General features: G+C 35.7%; 1 protein-coding gene across 1 annotated transcript in view; it reads left to right on the top strand.

Annotated features, from left to right (window-relative positions):
* The window catches only part of LOC149797556 (phospholipid-transporting ATPase VA-like), a 120,316-nt gene that overhangs the window by 52,332 nt on the left and 41,431 nt on the right, over positions 1-26,553 (top strand). Inside the window, exons 10-14 of the mRNA XM_089962425.1 lie at positions 2,453-2,523; positions 3,586-3,792; positions 5,203-5,614; positions 11,261-11,422; positions 18,062-18,156. Of these exons, the coding sequence (XP_089818551.1) occupies positions 2,453-2,523; positions 3,586-3,792; positions 5,203-5,614; positions 11,261-11,422; positions 18,062-18,156 (947 nt within the window). The remainder of the gene's footprint in view (positions 1-2,452; positions 2,524-3,585; positions 3,793-5,202; positions 5,615-11,260; positions 11,423-18,061; positions 18,157-26,553) is intronic.

Consider the following 26,553-nt stretch of genomic DNA (forward strand, 5'->3'; position numbering starts at 1 on the left):
TCCCATCAATCTCTGCTTATGACCAGTGGGTCTCAAGGGTGTAAATACCAGTCATGTGCCATATTCAGGCAGATGCTTTCCGACTGGCAAAGACTATTTATATGCAATAAGAGAACAGTGAAATTAGAGAGCTAATACGACCGTGGTATGCTTACTATAGAGATCACATTATAACAATATAAACCATTACAGATGATATAATATTCCAAAAGATATAAAATAAACCTACAATATATTCTTCAGTGTTGAATACTGATACCCCCGTAGACTTAACAGTGCTATACTACAAGTACAGTAGCGTTGGATTAACCAAGGGCCTACATCTCTTATATTATATAATATATTAAAATATCAGTACCGTTGCTACAGTAAATAACTAAACTAAACATGTATAGAAGGGAGCATTCATTGTAATATTCCCACAGAGAGTATTCATTATTTTCATATTACATTAACATGACTATAAAGAAGAAAAACAATTTCAAATTTATATTTCAAAGTATTAGTGCATTCTGGACTATAACAATACTAAACCCACTGGGAAACACATTCGAGTGGTATCGCTTTTCATGTGTTCTACAATTCAATTCATTTGGGTTGTACTCTTCCCTGAGAAATGCATTATTCGTTTTCAGTGATTCTTTTATTATTTACTTTTTTAACTTTGCTCTGAGCCACATATTTATGTAATGAAAGAATTTTAGATATTATCGACACATTTTAACCTATTTCAGAGTTCTGACTGAAACATTATGATTTCATCCACATGGCACAGTTAATATTTACCATTACTAGTGTTTATTAAATTGTTGAAACTTAAATAACTTTCCTGTCTTGTGATCAAAATCCCAAGTTGACATCTAGTCAAAGCTGACCTTGCACAGACATACAGTTCGGGACGCTACAGTATAGGATGTATCAGGAAATTTACCAAAACAATTTGCCAGTCGTTTTTATTTCAAATTAGGAATATTTGCATCTACCTGATTTGTAGCATTTCAATATTAAGATATGCATATTTCATTATTTCTTTTCAAAGATGGTTATTGTGTTTCATACTGTCCTTATATAACCCAATTGCACTACTTTTCAAAAGTTGTAATATATTATGGTTCTGATAACAGCATACAGCATGAAAGTGTGTGTGTGTGTGTGTGTGTGTGTGTGTGTAATTGGACATCAGTACAATAGTGGTTATATTATGTCAACTAAAAGTAAAGTTATAAATATGTAAAAATGAAAAATTGCCTGAAAACCATGGAATTCACGTATTTGTTATTGCACAGACAGCTGATGTCTAGATTGTTTTATAATTGCATGTGAGATTCAGTATAATGGGTTTTCATGACATTGGAAGACACAAATGACCACACATGAACAAAAAGTAATTAACTCTTGAAAAATGTGGATGGTTGTTTTCAAGTCTTCCACAGTACACAGCACATGAAAATGAGAAATTATCACATAAGGTGCCAAAATTTACATAATTGACGGCAACCCAGATAATATTTCTCCAATTCAACATTGCTGATTCTTCAGCAGTGTGAGGTTGTTGTAGCAGAGATGATACCTAAGTTTCCATTTCATGACCAGACCCTGATGGTCCTTGGTTACATGAATCCTGATGTGGCAGATCCTGAGCCCTGTTTCTGCATGTCCAGGAATAAATTTATGTGAAAAAACTGTTGTGATTAATACTGTGTAATATAAATGAAAAGTGGGACTGTTTTGAACTCAGATCTTCAAACAATTTTTGTATTGCATCAAAATAGCTAATTCTCTACAAGACTGTAAGACAACACATGTTCATAAAAAAATAATTTTGAGTGTTTTGGAGCACTGACAGTAATTCTTGCAATAGTTTTTAAATTACTTTTTTGTGTGATTAAGAAAATGACATAAAAATTTAATAAAGTTGAGTAACTATTATTCACTGTAGTCAGTTTCCTTTGTTTTGATACGTTGTGCACTTTCACATTTAAATTTATGCCAAAAATGATCATTATGCTAATCTCCCTGATTCAGACCATATCTTCCAGATTGTGGATACTGATGTCCCTGATTTGGTCACAGAAAATTTGGCATGTATGCAAACATGTGTGGTAGTAGTGGTTATAATCTGTGATGGCAATGTAATCTTAGTTCTGGGGTATTAATTCCAGCTAAAAATCAATTCTTAAATGTATATTGCTGGTTTGGTTTCAGTGACCATGAAGGTTGTAAAGTACAGTTTTACACAATATTGCCTTTTGTTTTTTTCTATACTTATGATTTTATATATATATATATATATATATATATATATATATATATATATATATATATATAGATATAAAAATAGCCACTGAATTTATAATTACATATACAGGTTAGATTGATGTTGCTTTAGAATCCATTTAATCACATGGTTAGCAAAATTCAAGTGGAACTGTTTAACGTTTTTCTATTTCAGATGAAGAGGATGACAACATAAGTATACCTGGAAGCAAGTTCTCTCAGACCAATGTCAGTTGGAGCAGTTCTGTTAGTAAATTTACTGGCATCATTTCAAATTTCTACTAGTTCCTTTCAGTTTATTATTAAATATATTGCCTAAAGAAAATATGAGAGGTTGCAATTTTAACTTTAACTAAATGCTGGGAAGTTCTTGTAATGAACCCACTTAATATTGATGAAAAGAGAAGCATAGAATAGAAGATGAAGAAAAAAATTGTGCGGCAAATGACACAATGTCTATGCCAAAGAGGAAATATGTGCCATATTAATATATAAGGGGAAAAGTCAGTCAATATGTTCTAGTCAGTAAAAGTTCAGAACTTCTTTAATTATATATGTAATTTATTTGAGAAAGCTTGTGGATTTATAAACATGAAAACTAATTTTATTATTTAAACACATTTTTTTTCTTCATTTTAGGTAATAGTTGCTTTCTCTGTTAAAAGTTAAATTTTTTTAAAGTTCTCTCACTTGAAAGTGTACATTTTTACAATTATATTAAATTTACAAAACCTGCTTTCATGTATCAAGTACTTATATCCTTCTTTCAATCATAATTGTTCAAAATTGTTCAAAATGGTTTAAGTTTAAAACCAGTAAAGAAGCTATTTACGTGAGAAAAAGCAAAGCCTTACACATGTTTGGAAATCCTCAAATTAAGCACTGCCTCAAAGACTTGTGTATTCCATAAATAAAATTATCACTTTTGCTGATATAAACTGTTATACATTAACTCTTGGAATTCTCTTCTTATGTAGTTTTCATTTTATCATTAAATTTAACCATTTACCTATATAAATTGAATAGTTTAATACACTGCCCTCACAAGCATAAAATTTTCAGAGGCATATGGCAACATGAACTATTCGATAATTTTAATCATAATCTCATGATTTTAATGCTATATAACTTTTTATCAAATTAAAAATAATGAAAACAGTGAATAGTATAGATTAAAATCACTTTAATTTTAATAAATACAGCAGATATATAGTAACAATATCCAGAAGATTAAACCATAGACATTTTAGTTGATAAGGACCGTTTTTTACTTGTTATAGCTCAATTCTAAAATTTCTACTTTATCAGATTTTTGAAAACTTGAAGCTGGAATCTGAGTTGCAACGAGAGTTGTCTAATATGTGCCTGCGTAGTATAGGCAGCGTTGACCTTAGTCTGCCTTCCAACAGTTCACAAGTTTATCAGGGTTCTAACACTAAACAGATACAGGAGTTCTTCCTTTTGATGGCCATCTGTAACACTGTTGTTGTCTCAACACACATACGTAAAGATAATGTAAGTCTGCTTTCTGGTTTTCTTGTTCTCATGAAGCTTTTTCAGAGCCCTTGTCATTTCTTAACCAATTCGGCCCCAATCCCGTCTGTAGGTGTGATGAGGCTGTGTACCTTACTTCAAAGCTCTGCGGCATCAAGGCCATTTAAGATACACCAACGTGGGTGGTATTAAAAAAAAGCAGACAGATATAGCTCTAAAATGATATCAAATAATCTGGAAGTTCTAGTTGCACTACAAAATACAGAGAGAAAAACCTCATTTTTTGGACCTGTTTTTTTTTCTTCACCCAAAATTCGCTCGAGATTGGAATGCAATTTTGGGTCCGGATTTTAGACGTTTTGGCCGCAGATCTAAGGCATACCAGTCTTAACTGCACACAGACAGGTGAACCTTTGCAAAAACTAGGATAAGATGGGCATTTGGAATAAATTGCGGTCTTCATACGAAAATAATGGGTCCATTAAGCAACAAAAAAAAAAAAAAGAACTCCAACTTTTACCCTTCTGCTCATGCGCAAGCAAAATAACCAATGGAAAATGATGTTTCTAATACAACTAGGCATTATTCTCATGGAAAATCTGTTGAAAACTGCTGTATTATGATGTATTCAGAAATGGCCCCCCAAATGTCTTTCCTACTCACATTTCAGGCAAAAACGACAAAAGCCTCTGGGGCCGAATGAGTTAATATGGGATAATGGAAAGTGAAAAGATGACTATTTGTTAAAGAGAGATAATTTGAGCTGGTTGTTTTGCTTTTCTGTGTGTGTTTTTTTTTAAAAATGCCTCATGTTTAGTAAATGTTAATACTTCTTTAGTGGGACTGATTTTGATTAAAATAATATGCTGAATTTGGTCAGATTACAAATGTGCATGCCATATTCAATGGTTTATTAGTAGATCTGAAGCCAGATTCATTTTATAATTTCTGCAAGGAACTTGTCCTGTGTGATGGAACACATTTTATCAGTATTTGCTCAGGACTCATTTTGATGGAAAATATAAGATAATGGGTCAAATTACATGTGTACATGTTTATTACATGTTTATTACATGATCATCAGCTCCAGTCAAGACTTTTCTCTGACTTGTCCTTCATCAGCTTCATTGTCATCAGTTTACAGATTAATTCAGGTCAAAGTTTTATTTCTAGTAATTTTCTAGTAATTTCTCAAGCAAGCTTTCTTTTAAATAGTTTGTATTGATTTTTGACAGAATATTTAACTTTGAACTCATAATTTCCAGACTGCAGTCTTTGAATGATCACTAACAATAACCATTCTTGATGTTTTCAGCTTTACATTACAGTATATCTAGAACAATGACACAGACTCTCTTTTATTATCTTTTGACTATTCATGTAAACCATACTAGTCAGTAAATAAAGAACATACATTCCTATTTTATTCAGATGGACTCAGAAGGTCATGTAAGTGACTCATCATCAATTAGCACCTTGAAAAAACAACAAACATCAGAAAAATCACTAGATATGTACTCCAGATTATCAGAAATACAGCCAAAAAAACTAGAACCTCTACCAAAAGAATATCGCACAAAAATGATGTCTGGACTGTCTCAGTCCATAACCTCATTGGAGTCATCAGGTCCCATTTTTCAAATTCCAATCAACAGATTGGACACAATATCAGATTATGGCAGCGTAACTAGTACCATGACTGGTTCATCAAGGAGATCGGACATATCAAATATTCGATATGAAGCAGAAAGTCCAGACGAATTGGCACTGGTTAAAGCAGCCAGCACCTATGGATGTTGTCTTCTGAAGAGGTCTGCAGACTCAGTTACTGTGGAATTGCCAGGTATCCTCATTTTTTTATTATTAATATAAGATTCATCTGAGATGTAGTCATTGCATTATGTATCAGTTACTGTAGAACTGCCAGGTATCATTAAGATTTGTTATTATGTTATTAATGTGAGATGCAGTCATTGCATTAATATATGATATATGTAACTGAACTGCCAGGTGTCCTTATGATTTGTAATTACATAATTCCTTAATGCAATGTTTAACTTTTTTGTGATGTCATAGTGTGATTGTTATGGCCTTAGTTAGCTCATTTGGTGATTTGAAACTAGTCAGGGATCAAAATGCTCAAACAAGTCAGAGATTATTGTGTTCAAACAAGTCAGGGATCATTATGCTCAAACAAGTCACGGATCATTATGCTCAAACAAGTCAGGGATCAAAATGCTCAAACAAGTCAGGGATCATTATGCTCAAACAAGTCAGGGATCATAATGCTCAAACAAATCAGGGATCATTATGTTCAAACAAGCCAGGAATCCAAATTTGACATCATTCGGGTCTTACATTTGGTGTATGTGTATAGGTTAGTAACTGAAATTTGGAAAAATATGAGGCCTGTGGTCATGTGGCACAGATGCCTGAACATTTGAGGGCATTCTGTGCCAAATGAATGATAGCCAGATATTTCATCTTATTACTTTGTCCATCCCAGATGTTTTGGATCACAATGATAGGACTTACTGTGCTGGTTATATTGGCCTTATGTGCATATAAAATTTTCTACAACATTGTAATGATAATAACCTCATGTACTTATAATATTTATGTTCAAGTGACTGTAATATGGGAAACAAAGTATTGCAATTATTTTATTTTGGAGCCTTCAGTCACTATTCCTATTCATATTCGTATTTAGCAGAATAGTTATGGACTCTATTCGTATTTGGCTGAATAGTTAAAACCACTATTCAGTACAGCCCCTAATAGCAGTGTATTTGAAACAAACAGTTGACATGAAAAAAGTTCAAAAATATGAAATTTCTGGGAAGATTTTCTTGGTGATGTTGTAATTTTTAATAAATCTTTTAAAAAGTTTACTTTCTTCTCAGAATGATGGGTTATTTAAAACACTTTATCCAGTTGTTTCTTTCAGCTGACTTGGATTGAAAGTTTCCAAAGATACACTTAAATGCCGAAAACATAGGATGTTGAGATCTCCTTCATTATAATGCTGTAGTTGCAGTCCATAACTGCTGACTACATTATGTGTCAAAGAAGGGGCCCCAAGTGGCCGAATGGTCTATTAAGCACTCACTGTTACAGATCACTGCCATTTCACCTCTGTCTGTGTGGGTTCGAGTCCAAGGCCCGGCTACTGGGTACGTGGGATAGCCTGCCAGTAGCTTCTCATGGGTCGGTGGTTCTTCCCTGGGTTTTCCAGGGTTCTTCCTCCACCAGTTATGCTGGCCACCATGTATAGCCTATCTTGTGCTGAAAAATGGCATTAAACCCTAGAACAACAACAACAACAACATGTGCCAAAGTACACTATAACAAGAATTACCATATATACTTAATTATAGTATGATTCCAACAGCAAACTGCACAAACCCAGATCAACGCAGCAAACTGCACAAACCCAGATCAACGCATCATGCACAGGCAAATCTGGGTCTGTCCAGTTTGTTAGGAGTAACTAGTAGAACAAACAATATAGACCCTGATCTGCAGGTGCATCATGCTATGGCAGATCAGGATCTCTTTTGTTTGCAGTTGGACTCTTATAGGTGAGTATATATGGTATCATATATTTGAAGAATGCTTGGGTATGTGGGGAGTAAGGTTGTGATGGAATAAACAAAACACAAATAGTAATAGTTTTAAATGTAAATTAAATGCCAAACATTAATAGTAATAATTTTAAATCTAAATTAAATAACAAAACATCAATAATAATAATTTTAAATGTTAGTTAAATATATTTGTTTCACTTAGTGGTATGGGTGCATTTAATTTTGGCAAATAATAATGTTTTATAGAGGTTTTAAAGGTATAATACTAAGCTACATGTTGTTTACTTGTAACCTATATTGTCATTCATTGATAGATTAAGTACAATAGTTTAAATTTGGTCATGGGATCAATAAAAATACTGTGTTATATCCAGAATCATGTTTATGATAAGCACATTATAATGAGATATTTGATTGGTCAATTTAAGTACAGTGGTTTAAGTTTGATCATGGGATCAATAGGAGTATTGTGTTATATCCAAAATCATGTTTATGATAAGTGCCTCATAATGAGATATTGATTGGTCAATTCAAGTAAAGTGGTTTAAATTTGGTCATGTGATCTTGAGGAGTACCATGTTATACCCAGAATCATGTTTATGTTAAGGGTTGTATAATGAGATAGGGCTGTATATCCTATCCTTTTCTCATTTCTTTCACAATCCACATGATTTACAAATACAAAGTCTGCAATCACATTTTGATGATACTGTGCATATGGCTATAATAGAGGCACGATGCCCTGATATTGGCTGGTTTGTAAGCATGTCTGGTATGGAAACCTGATGCCCAGATATTGGATGGTTTGTAAGTGTGTCTTGTCTGCTTGTCTGGAGGCCTGATGCCCTGATAGTGGCTGGTTTGTAAGCTTGTCTGGTATTGAGACCTAATGCCCTGATATTGGCTGGTTTATTAGCATGTCTGGTATAGAGGCCTGATGCCCTGAGGCTGGTTTGTTAGCATGTCTGGTATGGAGGCCTAATGCCCTAATATTAGCTGGTTTGTAAGCATGTCTTGTATGGAAACCTGATGCCGGATATTGGCTGGTTATTTAGCATGTCTGGTATGGAGGCCTGATGCCCTGATATTGGCTGGTTTTTAGCATGTCTGGTATGGAGGCCAGATGCCCTGATATTGGATGGTTTGTAAGTATGTCTAGCATGGAGGCCTGATGCCCTGATATTAGCTGGCTTGTAAGCATGCCTGGTATGGAGGCCTGATTCCCTGATATTGGCTGGTTTGTTAGCATGTCTGGTATGGTGGCATGATTCCCTGATATTGGCTGGTGTGTTAGCATGTCTGGTATGGAGGCATGATTCCCTGATATTGGAAGGTTTGTAAGTAAATCTGGCGTTTAGGCATGATTCCCTGATATTGGCTGGTTCGTTAGCATGTCTGGTATGGAGGCATGATTCCCTGATATTGGAAGGTTTGTTAGCATGTCTGGTATGAAGGTATGATTCCTTGATATTGGCTGGTTTGTAAGCATGTCTGGTATGGAGTCATGATGCCCTGATATTAGAAGGTTTGTAAATGTGTCAGGTATGGAGGCATGATTCCTTGATATTTGAAGGTTTGTTAGCATGTCTCGCATGAAGGTATGATTCCCTGATATTGGCTGGTTTGTTAGCATGTCTGGTATGGAGGCCTGGTACCCTGATATTGGCTGGTTTGTAAGTATGTCTGGTATGGAGTATGATGCCTTGATATTGGAAGGTTTGTAAATGTGTCAGGTATGGAGGCATGATTCCTTGATACTGGCTGGTTTGTATGTATGTCTGGTACTGAGGCATGATTCCCTGATATTGGAAGGTTTGTTAGCATGTAAGGCATGAAGGCATGATTCCCTGATATTGGCTGGTTTGTTAGCTTGTCTGGTATGGAGGCCTGGTACCCTGATATTGGCTGGTTTGTAATCATGTCTGGTATGGAGGCCTGATGCCCTGATATTGGCTGGTTTGTTAGCATGTCTGGTATGGAAGCCTGGTGCCCTGATATTGGCTGGTTTGTAATCATGTCTGGTATGGAGGCCTGATGCCCTGATATTGGAAGGTTTGTTAGCATGTCTGGTATGGAGACATAATTTCCTAATATTGACTGGTGTGTTATCATGTCTGGTATGGAGGCATGATTCCCTATTATTGGCTGGTTTGTTAGCTTGTCTGGTATGGAGGCCTGGTACCCTGATATTGGGTGGCTTGTAAGCATGTCTGGTATTGATGCCTGATGCTCTGATATTGACTGGTTTGTAATCATGTCTGGTATGGAGGCCTGATGCCCTGATATTGAAAGGTTTGTTAGCATGTCTGGTATGGAGGCCAGATGCCCTGATATTGGATGGTTTGTAAGTATGTCTAGCATGGAGGCCTGATGCCCTGATATTAGCTGGCTTGTAAGCATGCCTGGTATGGAGGCCTGATTCCCTGATATTGGCTGGTTTGTTAGCATGTCTGGTATGGTGGCATGATTCCCTGATATTGGCTGGTTTGTTAGAATGTCTGGTATGAAGGCATTATTCCCTAGTATTAGCTGGTGTGTTAGCATATCTGGTATGGAGGCACGATTCCCCAATATTGGAAGGTTTGTAAGTAAATCTGGCATGAAGGCATGATTCCCTGATATTGGCTGGTTTGTTAGCATGTCTGGTATGGAGGCATGATTTCCTGATATTGGAAGGTTTGTTAGCATGCCTGGTATGAAGGTATGATTCCTTGATATTGGCTGGTTTGTAAGCATGTCTGGTATGGAATCATGATGCCCTAATATTGGAAGGTTTGTAAATGTGTCAGGTATGGAGGCATGATTCCTTGATATTGGCTGGTTTGTAGGTATGTCTGGTACTGAGGCGTGATTCCCTGATATTGGCTGGTTTGTTAGCATGTCTGGCATGGAAGCCTAATGCCCTGATATTGGAAGGTTTGTAAGTATGTCTGGTATGGAGGCCTGATGCCCTGATATAGGTTAGTGTGTAAGTATGTCTGGTATTGAGGCCTGATGCCGTGATCTAGGTTAGTTTGTAAGTATGTCTGGTATAGGTTGTTCATATAGTAAATGAATAATAATATTTCGGAAACTATGCAAGATTTTCACTTAGCATTTGTATGCCAGTGTATTTTCATGTTCCAAGATTTTCATTTAGCATTTGTAAGCCAGTGTATTTTCTTGTTCCAAGATTTTCACTTTGCATTTGTATGCCAGTGTATTTTCGTGTTCCCAGATTTTCATTTAGTGTTTGTATGCCAGTGTATTTTCATATTCCAAGATTTTCATTTAGCGTTTGTATGCTAGTGTATTTTCATATTCCAAGATTTTCATTTAGCGTTTGTATGCCAGTGTATTTTCATATTCCAAGATTTTCATTTAGCGTTTGTATGCTAGTGTATTTTCATATTCCAAGATTTTCATTTAGCATTTGTATGCCATTGTATTTTCATATTCCAAGATTTTCATTTAGCATTTGTATGCTAGTGTATTTTCATATTCCAAGATTTTCATTTAGCGTTTGTATGCCAGTGTATTTTCATGTTCCAAGATTTTCACTTTGCATTTTTATGCTAGTTTGCTAACATTTTCCTAGATCTTGTCTCATGAATGGCCATATAAAATCCAGATAATTAAGCATGAATTTAAATACAGATGAAAGCACATTCTTGCTTGTATTTTAGTTTTAAAGCTTTTACAGACATTTAGAAATATCTTTTTTATTGTTATGCACTAGTAAAATTTATGGTACAGCTTTTGCTGTACACTAATAAAACTTAAGATACAATTTTTGTTGTACACTTATAATATTATTATACAATTTTTGTTGTTATGTACTAGTAAAACTTATGATACAATTTTTAATTGAAATCATGTTTATTCTTTCAGTTATGGCCATTCCCATTTTCTTTTCTTTACAGCTGAAGGAGAAGTAGAATTGAAAGTACTGCAAGTTTTGCAGTTTGATTCAACCAGAAAGCGCATGTCCATATTAGTGAGACATCCTCTGAATGGTGAGATCATTCTCTATACCAAGGGTGCAGACTCTGCAGTTTTGAATGTCCTACATAAAAAGTATAAAGGTAAGTAATAAGCAGCTTGTATTACCCTTTCATATACAATCATACATGTAGATAATAATCATCCTGGGGCACTGACCAAATTGCATCTTTATGGACAGGTGTCCTTTAGATTGAGGGTCATGTAAGTGGCACAACTCAAGAGACATTGGATGGAAGGAAGGCAAAGATTAGCCTAAACAATGTTTAGAATTCTCAGAAAATTGATGATACATATATTTTTGTTTATGTACACACCAAAGACATATAAATGGGCATACTTTAGATGTGATAAATGACAGGCATTATTGGAGTAAACCAGGGGCTTAGCATGCATAACATATACACCCAGGAACTCATATGAGAGGTGCTCTTTAAAGAGCTACAAATAAAATGATATTGCATGGGTCGGCTGTCACCCTGCATGAATCATATTTTTAATATTGTTTTTCGCCAAGTGGTCTAAAGCGCTCTCTGTTAAGGATCACTGCCATCTCACCTCTGTCTGCGTGGGTTCGAGTCTCGGATTCAGCCAATGTGGGTATGTGAGAAAGCTTGCCAGTAGCTTCTCATGGGTCGGTAGTTCTTTCCATGGTTTTCCTGGGTTCTTCCTTCACCATTAATACTGGCCGACATGTATAGCCTATTGTGTGCAGAAAAATGGCGTTAAACCCTACAACAACAACAACAACATTGTTTTTCAATAACTGGTGGGAACACACATGCTCATCCTCCAGCCTACTCCAATAATGCACCCCATCCATCATATCTAAAATATGCTTGGATGGGTCCCATTATTTTCATGAACCTTTGTAAATGTGTAAATTTGCATGTTTAAAGAAAGTCAACAAAATCACTCAAATTCAAGACAGTCGATTTAATTTTCAAAACATCGTATACAAAGTTCTTATTTGAATTACATCCCATAATTAGAATTTGTGAAAATTCTTGGCCAAGGACCAGTCACCAGTTCTAAGAACTTTCCAACATGAACAACCTCCCCTATGGGCTGAGGAGGTTGAAGCTGAAAGTGTACCTTGTTTGAGGTGGATTCATCATGACAATGCCTCATAAACCTAGTAATTAAAAGTGGTTTATAACTCCAACTCTGATCTAGTAGTTGTAGTGTTTGATACTGATTGAACTTGTGTGTGTTTACAAAACTATATGATTTACCAAGGGATACAAGACAACTCAAGTATGCCACAACTATTTCATATGATGCATAAGGGTTGTTTTTCCTAACAGAACTGCAAATGTTCCATCTCCTCCATGCAAGGTCATAAGTTTTCTTTACATTTCCTGAGGAGTTGCAGAAAAATTCATTAGCTTTGTTTGGAAGTCTATTTGCTTTAGAGGCTTGCCTTGATACAACAACACCTATAAGCTTTTCTTGTATAGATTGATTTGAATATGCCGAAATAGCTCCCCACTCTTCTTTGGATGCCTCTGTCTCATTAGTGAAGTCGACTGTTTTGTGTCTGAGTTTTGTAACATTGCACTTTTTTTTTCTGATCAATATGTTGGCTATGTTTTATTGTATCAGACATGTTTAATATGTAATTTCTGGTACTCAGTACTATTTAAAACCAAGAAACCTGTTCTATCTGAAGTTTTTACCAGGATATCATCAAGCAAACCAATAAAAGATAATGCCATGTAGATAGGAATGTCATGACAGACATCTGACTGGCATGTATATCTATGTGTATTTATCTGTATCCATATATTTTTTAAAAAAAATGTTCATCTGTAAGTAAAGGCTTTGAATTATATAGAATGAATGAGAAATCCAAAGACATAATTCTCAGAGACAGAACAAAGTGAGAACTCTTTTACTTAAACCTAAAACCCAGATATAACTTTTTCCACCATAAGATTTATATCTTTTGGCATAAATTGGAGAATATGTTCATGTTGATGATATGGTCAAGCTTGTCATAGTGACAAATATTCTGTTGTCTGAACCATAAATATCATGCTTTCCCAAAGTCTGGTAATGACTTTCAGTGCACTGGGAACCCCAAGGTTAAACAGGCATAGTTTTATTGTATTACAGTATATCATTCCACTGAGATTTTCATTTATTTAGATATATTTTGTAAATGTTAATGTAATGGAATATTGAAATATGCATCTCTTAGTTAAATGGATATGACAAAAATCATTTTCTTGTAATTATTTCCAGCCCAATTGAAAAACCATCATATTAAAAAAAATATTCATGAGTCACAAAATCATTTAATGTCTTTTGATTTGAATTTACATGTCGGATTTGGCACTATGAACAAATTTTAAACAAAGTCTCATTTATTTTGTGAAGAAGGTACTAAAATTCTTTCCATAACATTTCATCTACTTTAACAGAAGCTTTTGTTCATCAGAAAATTTGGTGTATTTTGGTATTCAGTTTTGGTTTCGAGTTTGTCCAGTTCAATTTTTTTAGAATCCAGTTAGCAGATATTGGTCACTGCCATGCCCTAAGCCATGTACAGATATAGCCATGAACTTACCTGTCCAAATTTTTTGTCTATTTTTTTTACTGGATTCTGATCATCTGCATTTTCCATCCAGCAATGAGTTGCATCCTTGTGGCCATATTGTTTGTGGTTATTTTATTGGCAAAATCTTTTGGACTCTGCATCTCTAGCCTTCTGGGGTCAATGGCAGTGAAATTATACACCTGCTCATCTCACATCAGACTAAGTCCATTCTCATATTTATTTCTTGAGCAATCATGGCAAAAAATAAAAAATAAAATCTTTATGTTTTGCTGATTGCACAGACTAGAATATTCTGTTTTCCAGTGAGGTCACAACCTTTGTTTTCACAAGATTATCAGGTTTGACCAAGGACGTAATTTTAGCTCTTATAAACTGTTCACTGTTACAAAGTTCTTCTCAGCAGCAAATACTTTTTGTTTAATACCCAGCCATACCTATGGCTTAATATTGGGGTTCCATTTCTTTGCAACTTGGGCCACGTTCGCCTCATCAGTTATGATTAATGTCATGTGTAGAAACAAGTTCTCAGTACAATTTTGTCAAACAGGTTTCATTCAGAATTTCAGCCTGATCTATATCTGAAGCAATTCCAAGAGGATCGCTGGATTTTGGAAAAAGTCCTCAGGGTTACCAATTAATGTTTCCCTCTACAGGGTAAAATCCTAACAGGGTCCCATCACATACTTTCCATGTCCCAAGTGTCACTTTCTACAACTGGCATGCATATTGCATACACTGATAATTCCTCAATTCCAACCTTTTGATTAACTTGCATAAAGTAATATTTATATACCGTATATACTCGCGTATAAGCCAAAAAATTTAGGGCAAAAACAAGGTCTGGAAGAAGGGGGGTCGGTTTGTCTGCGGGCCAAGGTCCAAGTCTGAAATTTTTAACGATTTATGCCCTCGATTTTTAGTATTTATTGTTTCTGTCGATCGCCAATGATGAGATCACATGCCTAATGATGCCACATGGCTCATAAGATTTGTGCTGTCGTGAAGTGAAACAAATATTTTATTTCTAACTAAAGTGGTAGGATAATGAATGAAAAACATGTTTTAACGTATTGACGTCTATTTGACAGATGTCCATCCACCAGAAAATGCAGCCATACATGTTATTTGAGCCACGGTGGTGCGTGTATTTTCCAAAAGAACTGCCATATTAGTAATCTCCAGTCAAGTATTTAACCCTCAGCTAATCAATAATCATTGAACTCTACGGTATCGTACAAATGCACGCTAGCTTATTTCAGTGTAAATATGAAAAGAATCTACGTAAAAAATAAAAGAATTACGATACTGAAGGTATATACGACAAACATTTTGATCGAGAGTAGAAATACATGTAAGATAGTCTTAAAGGAACAATATCAAGAGGCTCCAAAGGGGTTTGTTGCGCGCACGCTTAGGAAGGGTAAATAACAGGGCAATATACGAGTCAGCATGAATAATTGTAAAACAATATAATTTGTGGAATTTCTTTGACATGTGTTTTAAAAGTAATCGGCAGCCGCAGTTTATATACTACTGTTGTTTAGTTATTAGTAAAGCAAAGTGGTTTGTTAGCGGTTGAGTGTTGTACAATAGCTACCATATGCTTGATCTGTGGTAAATGCCTCGGGGATAATATACAGAGATCTTGCTAGGATTTTAAAACCAGGAGTCCATGACTCCCATTTTGGTAAAAATAGGAATCCCACCATCAAAAGTTGCAGTCCCTTCTTTCCTACAGAATCAACATAAACGTACATGCATCTATTTTTAGAAGGAGAGGTTTTCATAATATAATCACTCACTATAATATAGCTTCATTACAAATGGTCCATTGACATGATCGCAATTTTTTTCGTTTATTTATTTGTCTACGTCCTTGTAGTAATATTGGGCAATTATTAAATAGTATCTTATTTGCTGGTTTTTTTCCCCGTATTTTCGCAAATACGTGTCAGGTTGGAAAACAGATCAGACCTTAAAGCGCATCTCGCGAACTCCACAACATAGCATCCCATACGTTTTCTGACCTACATAATTTTCAATTTAAAGTTAAATCTTTAATAAAATAATACCTTGGCTTTGCTTTCAATGATCTGTATATTTTTCTGAAAATAGTTGCCTGATGGTTTTAGAAAACAGACAATCTAATAAACTGGTACATCCCAGACTTAGCGAAGTCCGCCATTATTTCCCGCTGGGCCTAATGGTTCACTTAGAGTTTCAAACTAATTTTATGACAAAATAGTGAACATGAGGCAGCTAACAATCACCGATTCTGATCTTAAAACACAAGTTTGTACGTTTTATCATTAAAGGGTATCGATATGCAGGAAATTGATAGTTGCTACTTTGCTCGGAAAAGGGTTAATGGTCAATCAGCTATCAAAACATATGCTTGTGAATGGGTAAGAATTTGTTTGTCAATGTAATTGATATCAAAACTAGGCCTAGCTACTGATGTATTCATGAATAAATACATTTTGCTACAACACTAGAACTAACCCGGCTAAGGCGAGCTGCATTTTAAAAAAGTATGGTCAGTCAGTGTACCTCTTAAATAGCTCTTGTTCATCCATCAGTGATACTGAATTTTGTCAATCCAAGTCAGGACTTATTCCAAACACTAAGCTAGGCATCACACACTTTCTTACAATTGGCTACTGTCCTATCCGAACCATCAGTGCTAGCAGCTTTAGCACTCTTCTGAATCTCGTTACAATCTTCATAAGTTTGCCGTTTAACCCCAAAATACTTATCCAAATTACGAATGGCATTTTGTCTAAGTCTCAACATGTCTTGATTCTCGTGCGCTACTTATTCCGATACATTCGGAAATGAACACAGTAACGAAAGCTAAAGTTGTTTATTTGATGTACTTTTATAATTGACCACATGTACATCTCTAGGTCTTTCTGACTCTGAATTCAATGACTCTAAATATAAGTACATTTTTGCATCCGGCCGCCAGTCAAACAAAGCCTTTGATCTTGCCGCACAGCTATTGCATCATGTTCTTTTTTATGTACTCTTATAATGGCAACATGTATGTACATCAAGGGGTCTTTCAGTCACTGAATTCTGTCATTGTAAATATCAGCATAGCTAATTAATCATCACATTTTCCCACAAAGCAGGTGGCTGAAGCAGGACTGGTAAGTCTTTTAAATTTGCCGCACACCTATAACATGCGTACGGAGGACTCCCGCCTCAGGGATTTTCTGCGTCCCAGATCAAAAATTGGCGTCCAAATATGCGTAATTAAGCGTTTCCGAGATCTCTGATAGGTTTGTTTTGTTGCACAATGCCAATGACTTTACTAATCAGATGTATTGTTTAATGAGATATGGTTGTGGACATGGTTTCTGCTCAAAGTTATAAACTGTCACAATGCTTGAATAATGTCCATGCTGAAACCAATCATATTTTGATCAATTGAATCACACTATCAGATGACCATGACGATGTATATGATGAAAGCACACCCGTAACCGATTTTCGTGAACTGTTTGGCGAGTCTGATATAGAGCCAGATTTTGAAGGATTCTAAAAGTGATAGAACTTTTATAGTTCATAATTTTAGAATGAGGATTAATTAAATTTCTATTAAGACTTAACACTTTAGAATTGTTCTTATTTCAACATATAAATTAGCTTTCTTACTTTCATTTTATTTAATAATATGATTTGCTGAAATAAACGTATTCAGAACTCACTTTGTGCATCTTGTGATGTACTGGTAGTCTAGAAATTATGGGTCGGCTTATATGTGGGTCATGCACTTTATAACAGTTTTACCACTTCAGTTTGGGGGGTCGGCTTATATGCGAACGGGCTTATACGCGAGTATATATGGTATGCATTTGGTATTGAATTCTTAAATATACTTTGTCTATTAAGTCCAAATATTTCTAATTATCTTGTATAAAAAAAATCTTGATTAAGATAAAACGCCAATATTGAATGTAATATGCATTTTACATATCGTTGTAATAATAAAAATAATCATCATTATCTCATCATCACCGTCAAAGCTAAACTGATTATTATGTACAAGTCTGTGGTTATTTGGACCTGCAGATTTTCAAGTTGTTCTTTAATAGGCATTCCTGATGAATAATGAAAAATTAATTATTTCATGAACTGAGTGTTTTGGTTTCAGTGGATGAAAAATTGAAACAAATTGTTCAGCAGACAGAAGAATACATAACTTCATATGCCATACAGGGACTCAGGACTTTATGCATGGGCAAAAAGGTGAGCCGGTAGAGTTATGCCTTATTCTGCAAATAGAGTTAAATCCCTTGGATATATACAAGCTAAAAGTGTAAGCAAGTACATTTTTGCATATTTCAAGAAAGGTGTATGAGATATAAGATTGTTTATGACCAGTTTGTATTGTAATATAGTATTATGCAATATATTATTTCAGTTGTTACTATTTGAATTTATATATTGAAACAAGACACAAGTGAAACCAGGTAGATAAAGTAATATGTAAGCTTTCTCTTTAGAATACATTTCCTGGTCACATTATTGCTAAGAAGTTAACTCTGCTGCCTCTTGAATCCAGCCCTTGCCAGAAATATAAAAATGTTGTCATTCCTTTCTGTGTAGCACATATGCAAAGGGAGGAAACTCTTTCAAATTACCTTCTCTTTCTACCACTATGCTGCTGCTAGATGTTTATCAGTTTAAGCTTCACTGTGGTAAAATCAACATCACACTGCATTGTCTGTCAGTATCCATTAAGGTCATCATGATTCCACCCATTGATAAGAAATTTTGGTACTATTTTGTTAATTAAGGTTTCATTAAAGTTTAGGCAACTTTAGCTGTTTTAGCAGTTTGTGAATTTTATTTTACTGACCTGGTAAAATGCACAAGGTATCAATGATATTTGTGATTTGTTGGTTTTAGTTGTGAACACCAATTGGATTTTTCCCTAGTATTTAGAATGACTACAGATATTGATTCTTTTAATACAATTTTGGATTGTTATTTCCCATTGTTTTCCTTTATTGTCTTTTAAGATATACCCTGGAAATTACATGCAAGAAATATAAAGTCAACAATGATAAAAATGACACGTCTTGCCATCAATATTACCATACAGCATTTTGCAGTTTATGATCATCATGGACATGGTTGATGTTGCTGCATAAAAGGCTACAAGGGGAGAGAGAAATTGCCAAAGTTGAAACTGATGATTTGTTACCTCCTGAGTTTCTATCCAAAACCATATTCTGAGGTTAATCACAGTAGTGGGGGATATACTTTTCCTTGGCACCTCTCTCTCCAAAGATTCTTCAAGTCATGCTGTAAAATATTATTCAGTCTACTCAGCTAGAGATAGAGAATCAGATGGCATTGACATTTTAGCAGAGGGAAAAGGAAACCAATGACATATCAGACTGACCACAAAATATATATCTGTAGGTGCCAGACTTCTCCATTTTCTTGGATCAACCTTTTTCCACAAAATGATTGGGTCATTTAAGTTGTATCCCTTCCATGATGGAGGTTCCATTAGTTGCAGGTACACCACTCCCTCGATAACTCGTGCACATCAGGGTCCAGAAACATCGACCGCACTATAAGTGAGGCGCGAGTTATTGAGGGACCTATAAAATAAGCCCAAAACCAATAAAGTGATTGACGACATAAAGGAAAAAAAGAGGGGGGGGCGGTAGGCAGATTATAGTGTTGAATACTCACTTTATAATTGTGCCGAGATTAACTGTGAATAAATGTCTCTTCATAACAGTGTACTTTATTTATTATTTCCTCATAGAGCAACATTAATTTCAGGAAAAATTACAGTATATTGAGGCGATCATCGAAAACATTATTCTACGTGGTTTCCAATCGCTTAACATGTGTACCACTTCACACATTGTGTACTACATCACTAATTTTTATGTTGAATTGGATACATTCTAGTTTTATTGTTTAATCCAAATTAGACGTTTTTTATATACCAAAAGATTGACTCTTTTCGAGAAACAGTGTCGATCGAACGATAGATTTGAATGCAATAGAAGTAAAATGGAAAACAAAAAAAACCAAGGGTTAATCAGTACTAACATATTTAATTAGTCTACAAATTTAAAACAACGTAAATTAGAACAAGTTAATACTTGCCGTTTTTGTCACGCTTGCCAAATATCAATTCACTTTTTGAAAAAAATCTGTACATTTTTTTTTGTGTTTCTTTTGTTTGTTACTCATTGGTTTCTCTCTCGCCAAGCAAAATCCCTCAGATTTCTCAACTGCATGAGCTTTACGTAGTCAACATTCTGGGTCTCCAACCACCTTATGGCAATATCAAAATATTTGATTGCTCCCTGTGCAGAGGGGGGAGGTGGTGCAACATCTGCATCTGCATCACTTTCAACACTTGTGATACTCCAGTTAGAATTGTCTTCTGCTGAAAATTTGTTCATTATAGAATTAATTATTGTTTCATCTGACATGTATTCGGCTGTGGGGCAATCATTGTCAGCACAAATCCACTCCTCCATATCATCAAGAGAAACGCCCACCTCAGGACCTTGAGTCTGTACAAATTTCTCCCAAATAGCCTCGGCATTAATGACATCAGTTTCACTGAAACCTTCGAAGTCACTATCATTGTCGCTGTCTCTGTTACTGTTTTGCTTTACGTCAAAGGCAGCTCCAAGACCCTTAATCCAGCACCCCAGGTCTCTTGTACTCTCAGGTTTTGATGTGACGGTCAATTTACTCTTTTCATGTTTTCAATGAACAGAATATGTTGTGATTATAATGTTTACACTGAAACGGACTTAAAGGATTATAACGTGACTTTCACACAGGAAGATGTTTAACTGGTGTTTATTTCATTCTCTGTTGCCACCTGTTAGCATTTACCAGAAGTTTACATTGATCGCCATTTCACCAGACTGTTTATTTACAGTATAATGACAACTATTTATCATAAGAACTTACATAATATATGATATCTTTAAACAGAGGTCTCACTAGGATTTTAAAACTGGGTCTTTCTGCCTCTGAATTCAATCACTAAATATCAGTACATTTTCTCACCCGGCCGCCAGTCTAAGCCTTTGAACTAGCCGCCTAGCTTTTGCATCATGTTCTTTTTTTTAATGTACTCTTATAAAATGGCAACATGTATGTACATCAAAGAGTCTTTCAGTCACTGAATTCTGTCATTGTAAATATCAGCACAGTTAGCTGATCAACACATTTTCCCACAAAGCATGTGGCTGAAACAGGACCGGCAAATCTTTGAATTTTCCCGCGCACCTATTACATGCGTACGGAGGACTCCCGCCTCAGTGATTTTCTGCGTCCCAGATCAAAAATTGGCGTCCAAATATGTGTAATTAAGCATTTTCGAGATCTCTGAAATTAATTCATATTTAGAACTTGCAAATTTCAAAATATGGGTTATATTTTTACGGGCATTAATCACCATTTTTGATGATAAAACAAGCAATGTATCAAGGTTTAATTTATCAATTCTTATCGTAATTTTTTCATGTTCAGCATATTTTAAAGATATTTTAAATTCTTTTTCTCTGGAAAAAATCAGGAGCCAAGACGGACGCCGCATTATAACAGGGATCGCGAGTTGTCCGGGTACGTGTTATCGAGGGAGCGGTGTAGTTGGAAATTTCCTCAAGGATAGTTTTTTACTCTCGAAATGGGCTGTAGATGGAGTTTTAAATGCAAACTGAACTCTCCATGGTTTTATTCAAGGCTTTTATTGTTGTCAAAAGCTAATGGCATCTCGGACCAGTGATAGATCTCAGCCAGTTTGACACACATATAACTATGACAGAGTTTAAGATGGAAACGTTACGGTTCGTGAGGCTTTACATCAGAAAGGATGAGTTTATGAGCTGTCTTAATTCAGTTGGTGTATACTTACATACCTGACTTTGTGCCTTCAGTTTGCCTTCCAAGGAACAGCTTAACAATTTTGTGCTCTGCCATTCGGCCTCAGTACTAGCACATACCAATTAGGAAAACAATTGCATTGTCCTCCAGGTTTTTGTTATGGCAGTTGCATCATACCTGGATGACATCCTTGAAAAATACATGGAAAGTTAATTTTGTTGAAGGATGTGAAAGGTTTTATCTCACATTTCACAACAGGGCTTTCTAGTCAACTAGCAAAAGTCACAACACTAACAGTCCATCATGGCATGGATCTTTTATTACAGATTTCATCATCCTTTATCTCCCTCCCATGCAAATCGTTTGTATTAATGAGCTCTGCGATTCAGTCAACAACAGGGGATGGATTTTAATGAGAGAGTTTCTGCAACCCTTCAGTTTACTAAATGCAGCAGCAGATTTGATTCCTCTCTGCTGCCTTTTGATGTGCTCTGTGTAGCTGGCACTACTGTTTCTATGGTTCCTCAATTCAATGGTTATCTAGATCCTGTTTTGATCTCAACCAAGATGAAAAAGTTTCTGAGTCATAGGCAACCAGAAAGCAGGGACCAACAGCACTTCTTTCTTTTTGTTTGAAATAGAATTAACTGAGGATATAACCCATCAAGCCATACCTGTATGAAAACTTCCGCACTGACTTTAGCCAGATTCTAGGTGGAATTTTAAAGTGGATTTGAGCTAAAGCCTAGATTTCACTTATTATAAATTTTAGATCGATTCAGGATGGAATATGGCCCGAAATATGCAAATTACTCTGTCTATTATTAGGAGGAATGTTTATTCCGCCTACTGCGTGGAATTTGTTTATTCCGTCGACTAGGCGGAATCTGTTTATTCTGCTTATTTAGTCTAGATTCCCCTTATTATCACTTTTAGGCAGATTCGGGGTGGAATATAGCTCGAAATATGCAAATTACTGTTACTAGGCAGAATCTTTACTTCTGCCTAATTAGATGGAAATACCTGCAGAAACTCCATCCAGTAATGAAAATGTCAAGGTGGATTTCAGACGGGTTTTAATTTCTGCCTAAACCATAAAAAATATTCTTCAGATTTGTATTAAACTGCCTAATGATTTTTAGACATTATTGGAAATCAATGATAAAGTTGAGTTGTATAACTTGGAAATCATCCTGATTCCTGGTTCAATTCCTTGTCCTATTTAGCACGTTAGCCGCTACTGTAAAGATCTTTTTGGCACAAAAAACAAAATGCTTGCCCTGGCGTTCAGTTTTCATACAGATTGACCAATTATGTTCCCATCAAATTTGCGTTCAGGGTATTCTCATTGCCGCACATTTTTCAAATGGTTATTCAGTCTCTCGTCCCGCTCGAAATTTCGAATCGCCATGTTTAGCAAACATGCTCTTTCCCATCAGTTTATGTTATGCGACGATTCATTGGGCAATTACAAAATTTTGACCAATCAGAAAGCTTTATTCAACGATTCTCTGTTAATAAACAGAGCAAATGCTTGTTTGAAAACTCATTGTGGAATGGGACTGGATAGAGCATCATTTAAAAAAAGTTTGGGAGACGATATTAAAAAATGGGTCCATATCAAGGAAATTCAGGTCAGGAGACAAGCGAAACTATGTTTTAAAATGGAAAACGAGATGAAAACTTGTTCGAGGGCAGTTATATCCAATTGAAGTTAAACAACAATACAACAACAACAACAAATTTGAAAAAGATTTATTTAACAAGGAAAGCTATGGAAAGGAGTTAAAAATTGTGCCCAAAATAAACAATAAAATTACAGCTATCAGAAACAGGAAATATGAATGCTGCTGAAAATCATTCAAATTGTGCATGAAACAATAAATGTGATTATATCTTACTGATATTTTTATTGAACTGTCAGTGATATTGCAATCACAAAATATCACTATATTTTCAGTTATTATTTTTACAGACACACAAAAGCCAAGTCCTTAGAAAATTATGCCTTATTTAACTGATGTAAATGACTAAGTTCTTCATTCCGCCTAGATGTTGGTTAGAAATAAACTAAGTCCAGATTCCTCCTTTCATATAATAGATGTCAGTGACTAAGTTCCTAATTCCACCTAGATGGTGGGTGGAAAATCAACCAAGTCCAAAATTATGCCTAAAGATGTATTTATAGCAGGAATTTGACAAAAGTCCATCTTAGAGTTAGACGGACTCTAGATGGATTCATCTTTGATTTCTCAAATTTTCCATGTCCACCTTTGTATTAACCAGATTTTTAACATTTTAGGCAGATTCCGCCTGGAGTCTGCTTAAGTTCCAGGTGGAATCCGCCTAATTATTTCGTACGGATTATCTGTTGGGGACAAAGTTTTCAAACTCTGTAACAACAAGAACTTTGTCAGCTGATATACAAGTCAGCAACTCCTTTTTTCTCTACCTGCCATGGTCACTATTACATTTATTGAATAATGTGAACCTGACCTATTTTATTTTTGTGGTCATTACTAAGGTTTTGCAGTCATGGACAGGATACTATTATTGTGCAAATAACTTCTATAGAGATTTATTGTTCACTCTGATCTCCACTAGAATCATAATAAGGTCATGTGATGTATTCTGGTCACTGACTGTAAAACAGTAATGACCAAGATGGTTTTGCAAGTTATTTCTAATTAAATTTATTTTCCTCACGATAATTTTGTTCAATGCGTGAAGAATTTCATCTGCACTAGTTGAATTTTACATTTATTCATTCAGTTCAGATATGGCATCCTCTAATGGAGGTAGCAGATTCTCAAAACCCTACCCAGTATTATGAACCTCAACTGGAATAGACATTCTTGGCAGTACCATTAGAGCTAATTCTGGACAGGTACATATTCTGTCAAAACCAGCCTCTCTTCCATCAAATATGAATTGCTCATGGTCAATATTGAATCCACTCTAGCCTGCAGGTATGCCTGAAGAAACTGCTTGTGATCTAATATCCTGTCCCAGCTTAGGGAAGAGACATCCAGAATAATGCCTGGATGGTCTCATACCACTGTATGGCCAGGTCAGTCCCATTGTTCCCAGCCCACTATAATGTACAATGGCTGAGAGTCACAGACTGATTTGCACTGGATAAAAAACTAAAATTTTTGAATAATGTTTTTGTGAGGCCAGTCCCAAATCTAATAGCTTAGGCAGCCAACACTCTTTCCATTTATAGGAATGGTATGGATGCCTATACTTTCCCTTCAACAAGTCAGATCATAAAGTCATACAGATCTTGCAAACATCCTGGAAATCAGTGCAATCTTGTCCTGATTGCACCCCTCTAGTGGAAATAAAAATCACAATAAACAGCTGGTTCAATCAGGCAGTGGGAATTCCATGGAAATCATGGCCATTTCTCACCTGCTCAAAAACCTTTATGACTGAGGTTTCATCTGAGCCCAGATATGCTGAACCTACATGTCTGGATCACATCAAACATGACCACAAGGAAAACCAGTTCTCAGTGGTGGAGAAAATTACCCAGGCTAGAAGGCTAACCACTTTGGCTTTCCAAGGTGAAGAAGTCAGCACACAACATGATTCAATGTTTTCATACCACAATCTCAGATACACTGCATGACCACAGAATGACAGCAACCTATAGTAAACCTTGATATGGCATTACCAAAGGCTTTTGCCCTGAGGCTGAAATGCAATCTCCCATGGATTCTGACATGGTTAGATAAGGTATCATTTGAACTGCTATCATTGGTTCATCTCTCATGTAAGACCTGCTTGCAAGTTGTACTAGCTACAGTAGGCAGGATCAGCAAAATACATGCCTTTTGCCAGTCTTCCTAAACTATCTACAGTTCTGTCGGGATGGTTGTGTTTCATTCATGATGGATCATTCATTCATTTCCATTTATGAGCATTGAGTATTTTGTGATGAAACCTCTTTCCACATCAGACCTTTACTTCTGGGCTCAGTTTACATGATCTGGTGGTACATTTATTTCTTTTAAGTGGTACCTAAAATGAACCAAGCTGGTGTAAAGAGGGAGATCTCTTCTGTTTGTAACATTGAACAAGGGAAAGGTTGTTCTCAGCTTAGGCTTTAATAATCCTAGATAAGATGGGTTATTCAATTTGCATACAGAGAATTAACCCAAGATCAAATGAAATCATTGTCCATTTTGACTTAGAAGTTTATGGCAGTTGCCACCAGCAGTGCTTCTTTTTCCCAACTAATGTTATACAGTTCATGGGCTGAAGGTCAGAGGAGACTTTCTTTCGTTTTGCCTTTACAAGATGTGACCTTCACGGTTTGTTTGTCAGCTTCTCAGTGATGCATCTCTGTAATTTCTTATGAATTTGAGGGGGAGTGGTTAAGGTTTTTCCAGTCTGCTGATATATGGAGCAATTTCCCCAGCCTAAATACAGCTCAAGAGTTGAAGTTGCTTCACATGTCTTAGGGCACCAATGAAGGACCTTCTCTGGGATAAAGGGATATAACTCTCTCTGTTTTCTAAGTTATTATGATCATTGTAATGATTTTGAAGAATAAACCAATTTAGAGATAAACACATATCCATAATAATACTTACCAAATCATGATGTGGAGACACTCCCCAAACATCCCCAGTTACATCCAACTGATATAGCATGCATTCCACTCCAGTAGTGACTTAAGTATTAATGGAATTTTTTCGCCAGTCCTTGAATCCAAGGGAGATCAATCTTGTCATACTCCTACCTATGTGGGCAAACAAC

The sequence above is a fragment of the Sinohyriopsis cumingii genome, chromosome 6 (assembly GCF_028554795.1).
Source record: "Sinohyriopsis cumingii isolate HCF-2022 chromosome 6, ASM2855479v2, whole genome shotgun sequence".
NCBI lineage: Eukaryota > Metazoa > Mollusca > Bivalvia > Unionida > Unionidae > Sinohyriopsis > Sinohyriopsis cumingii.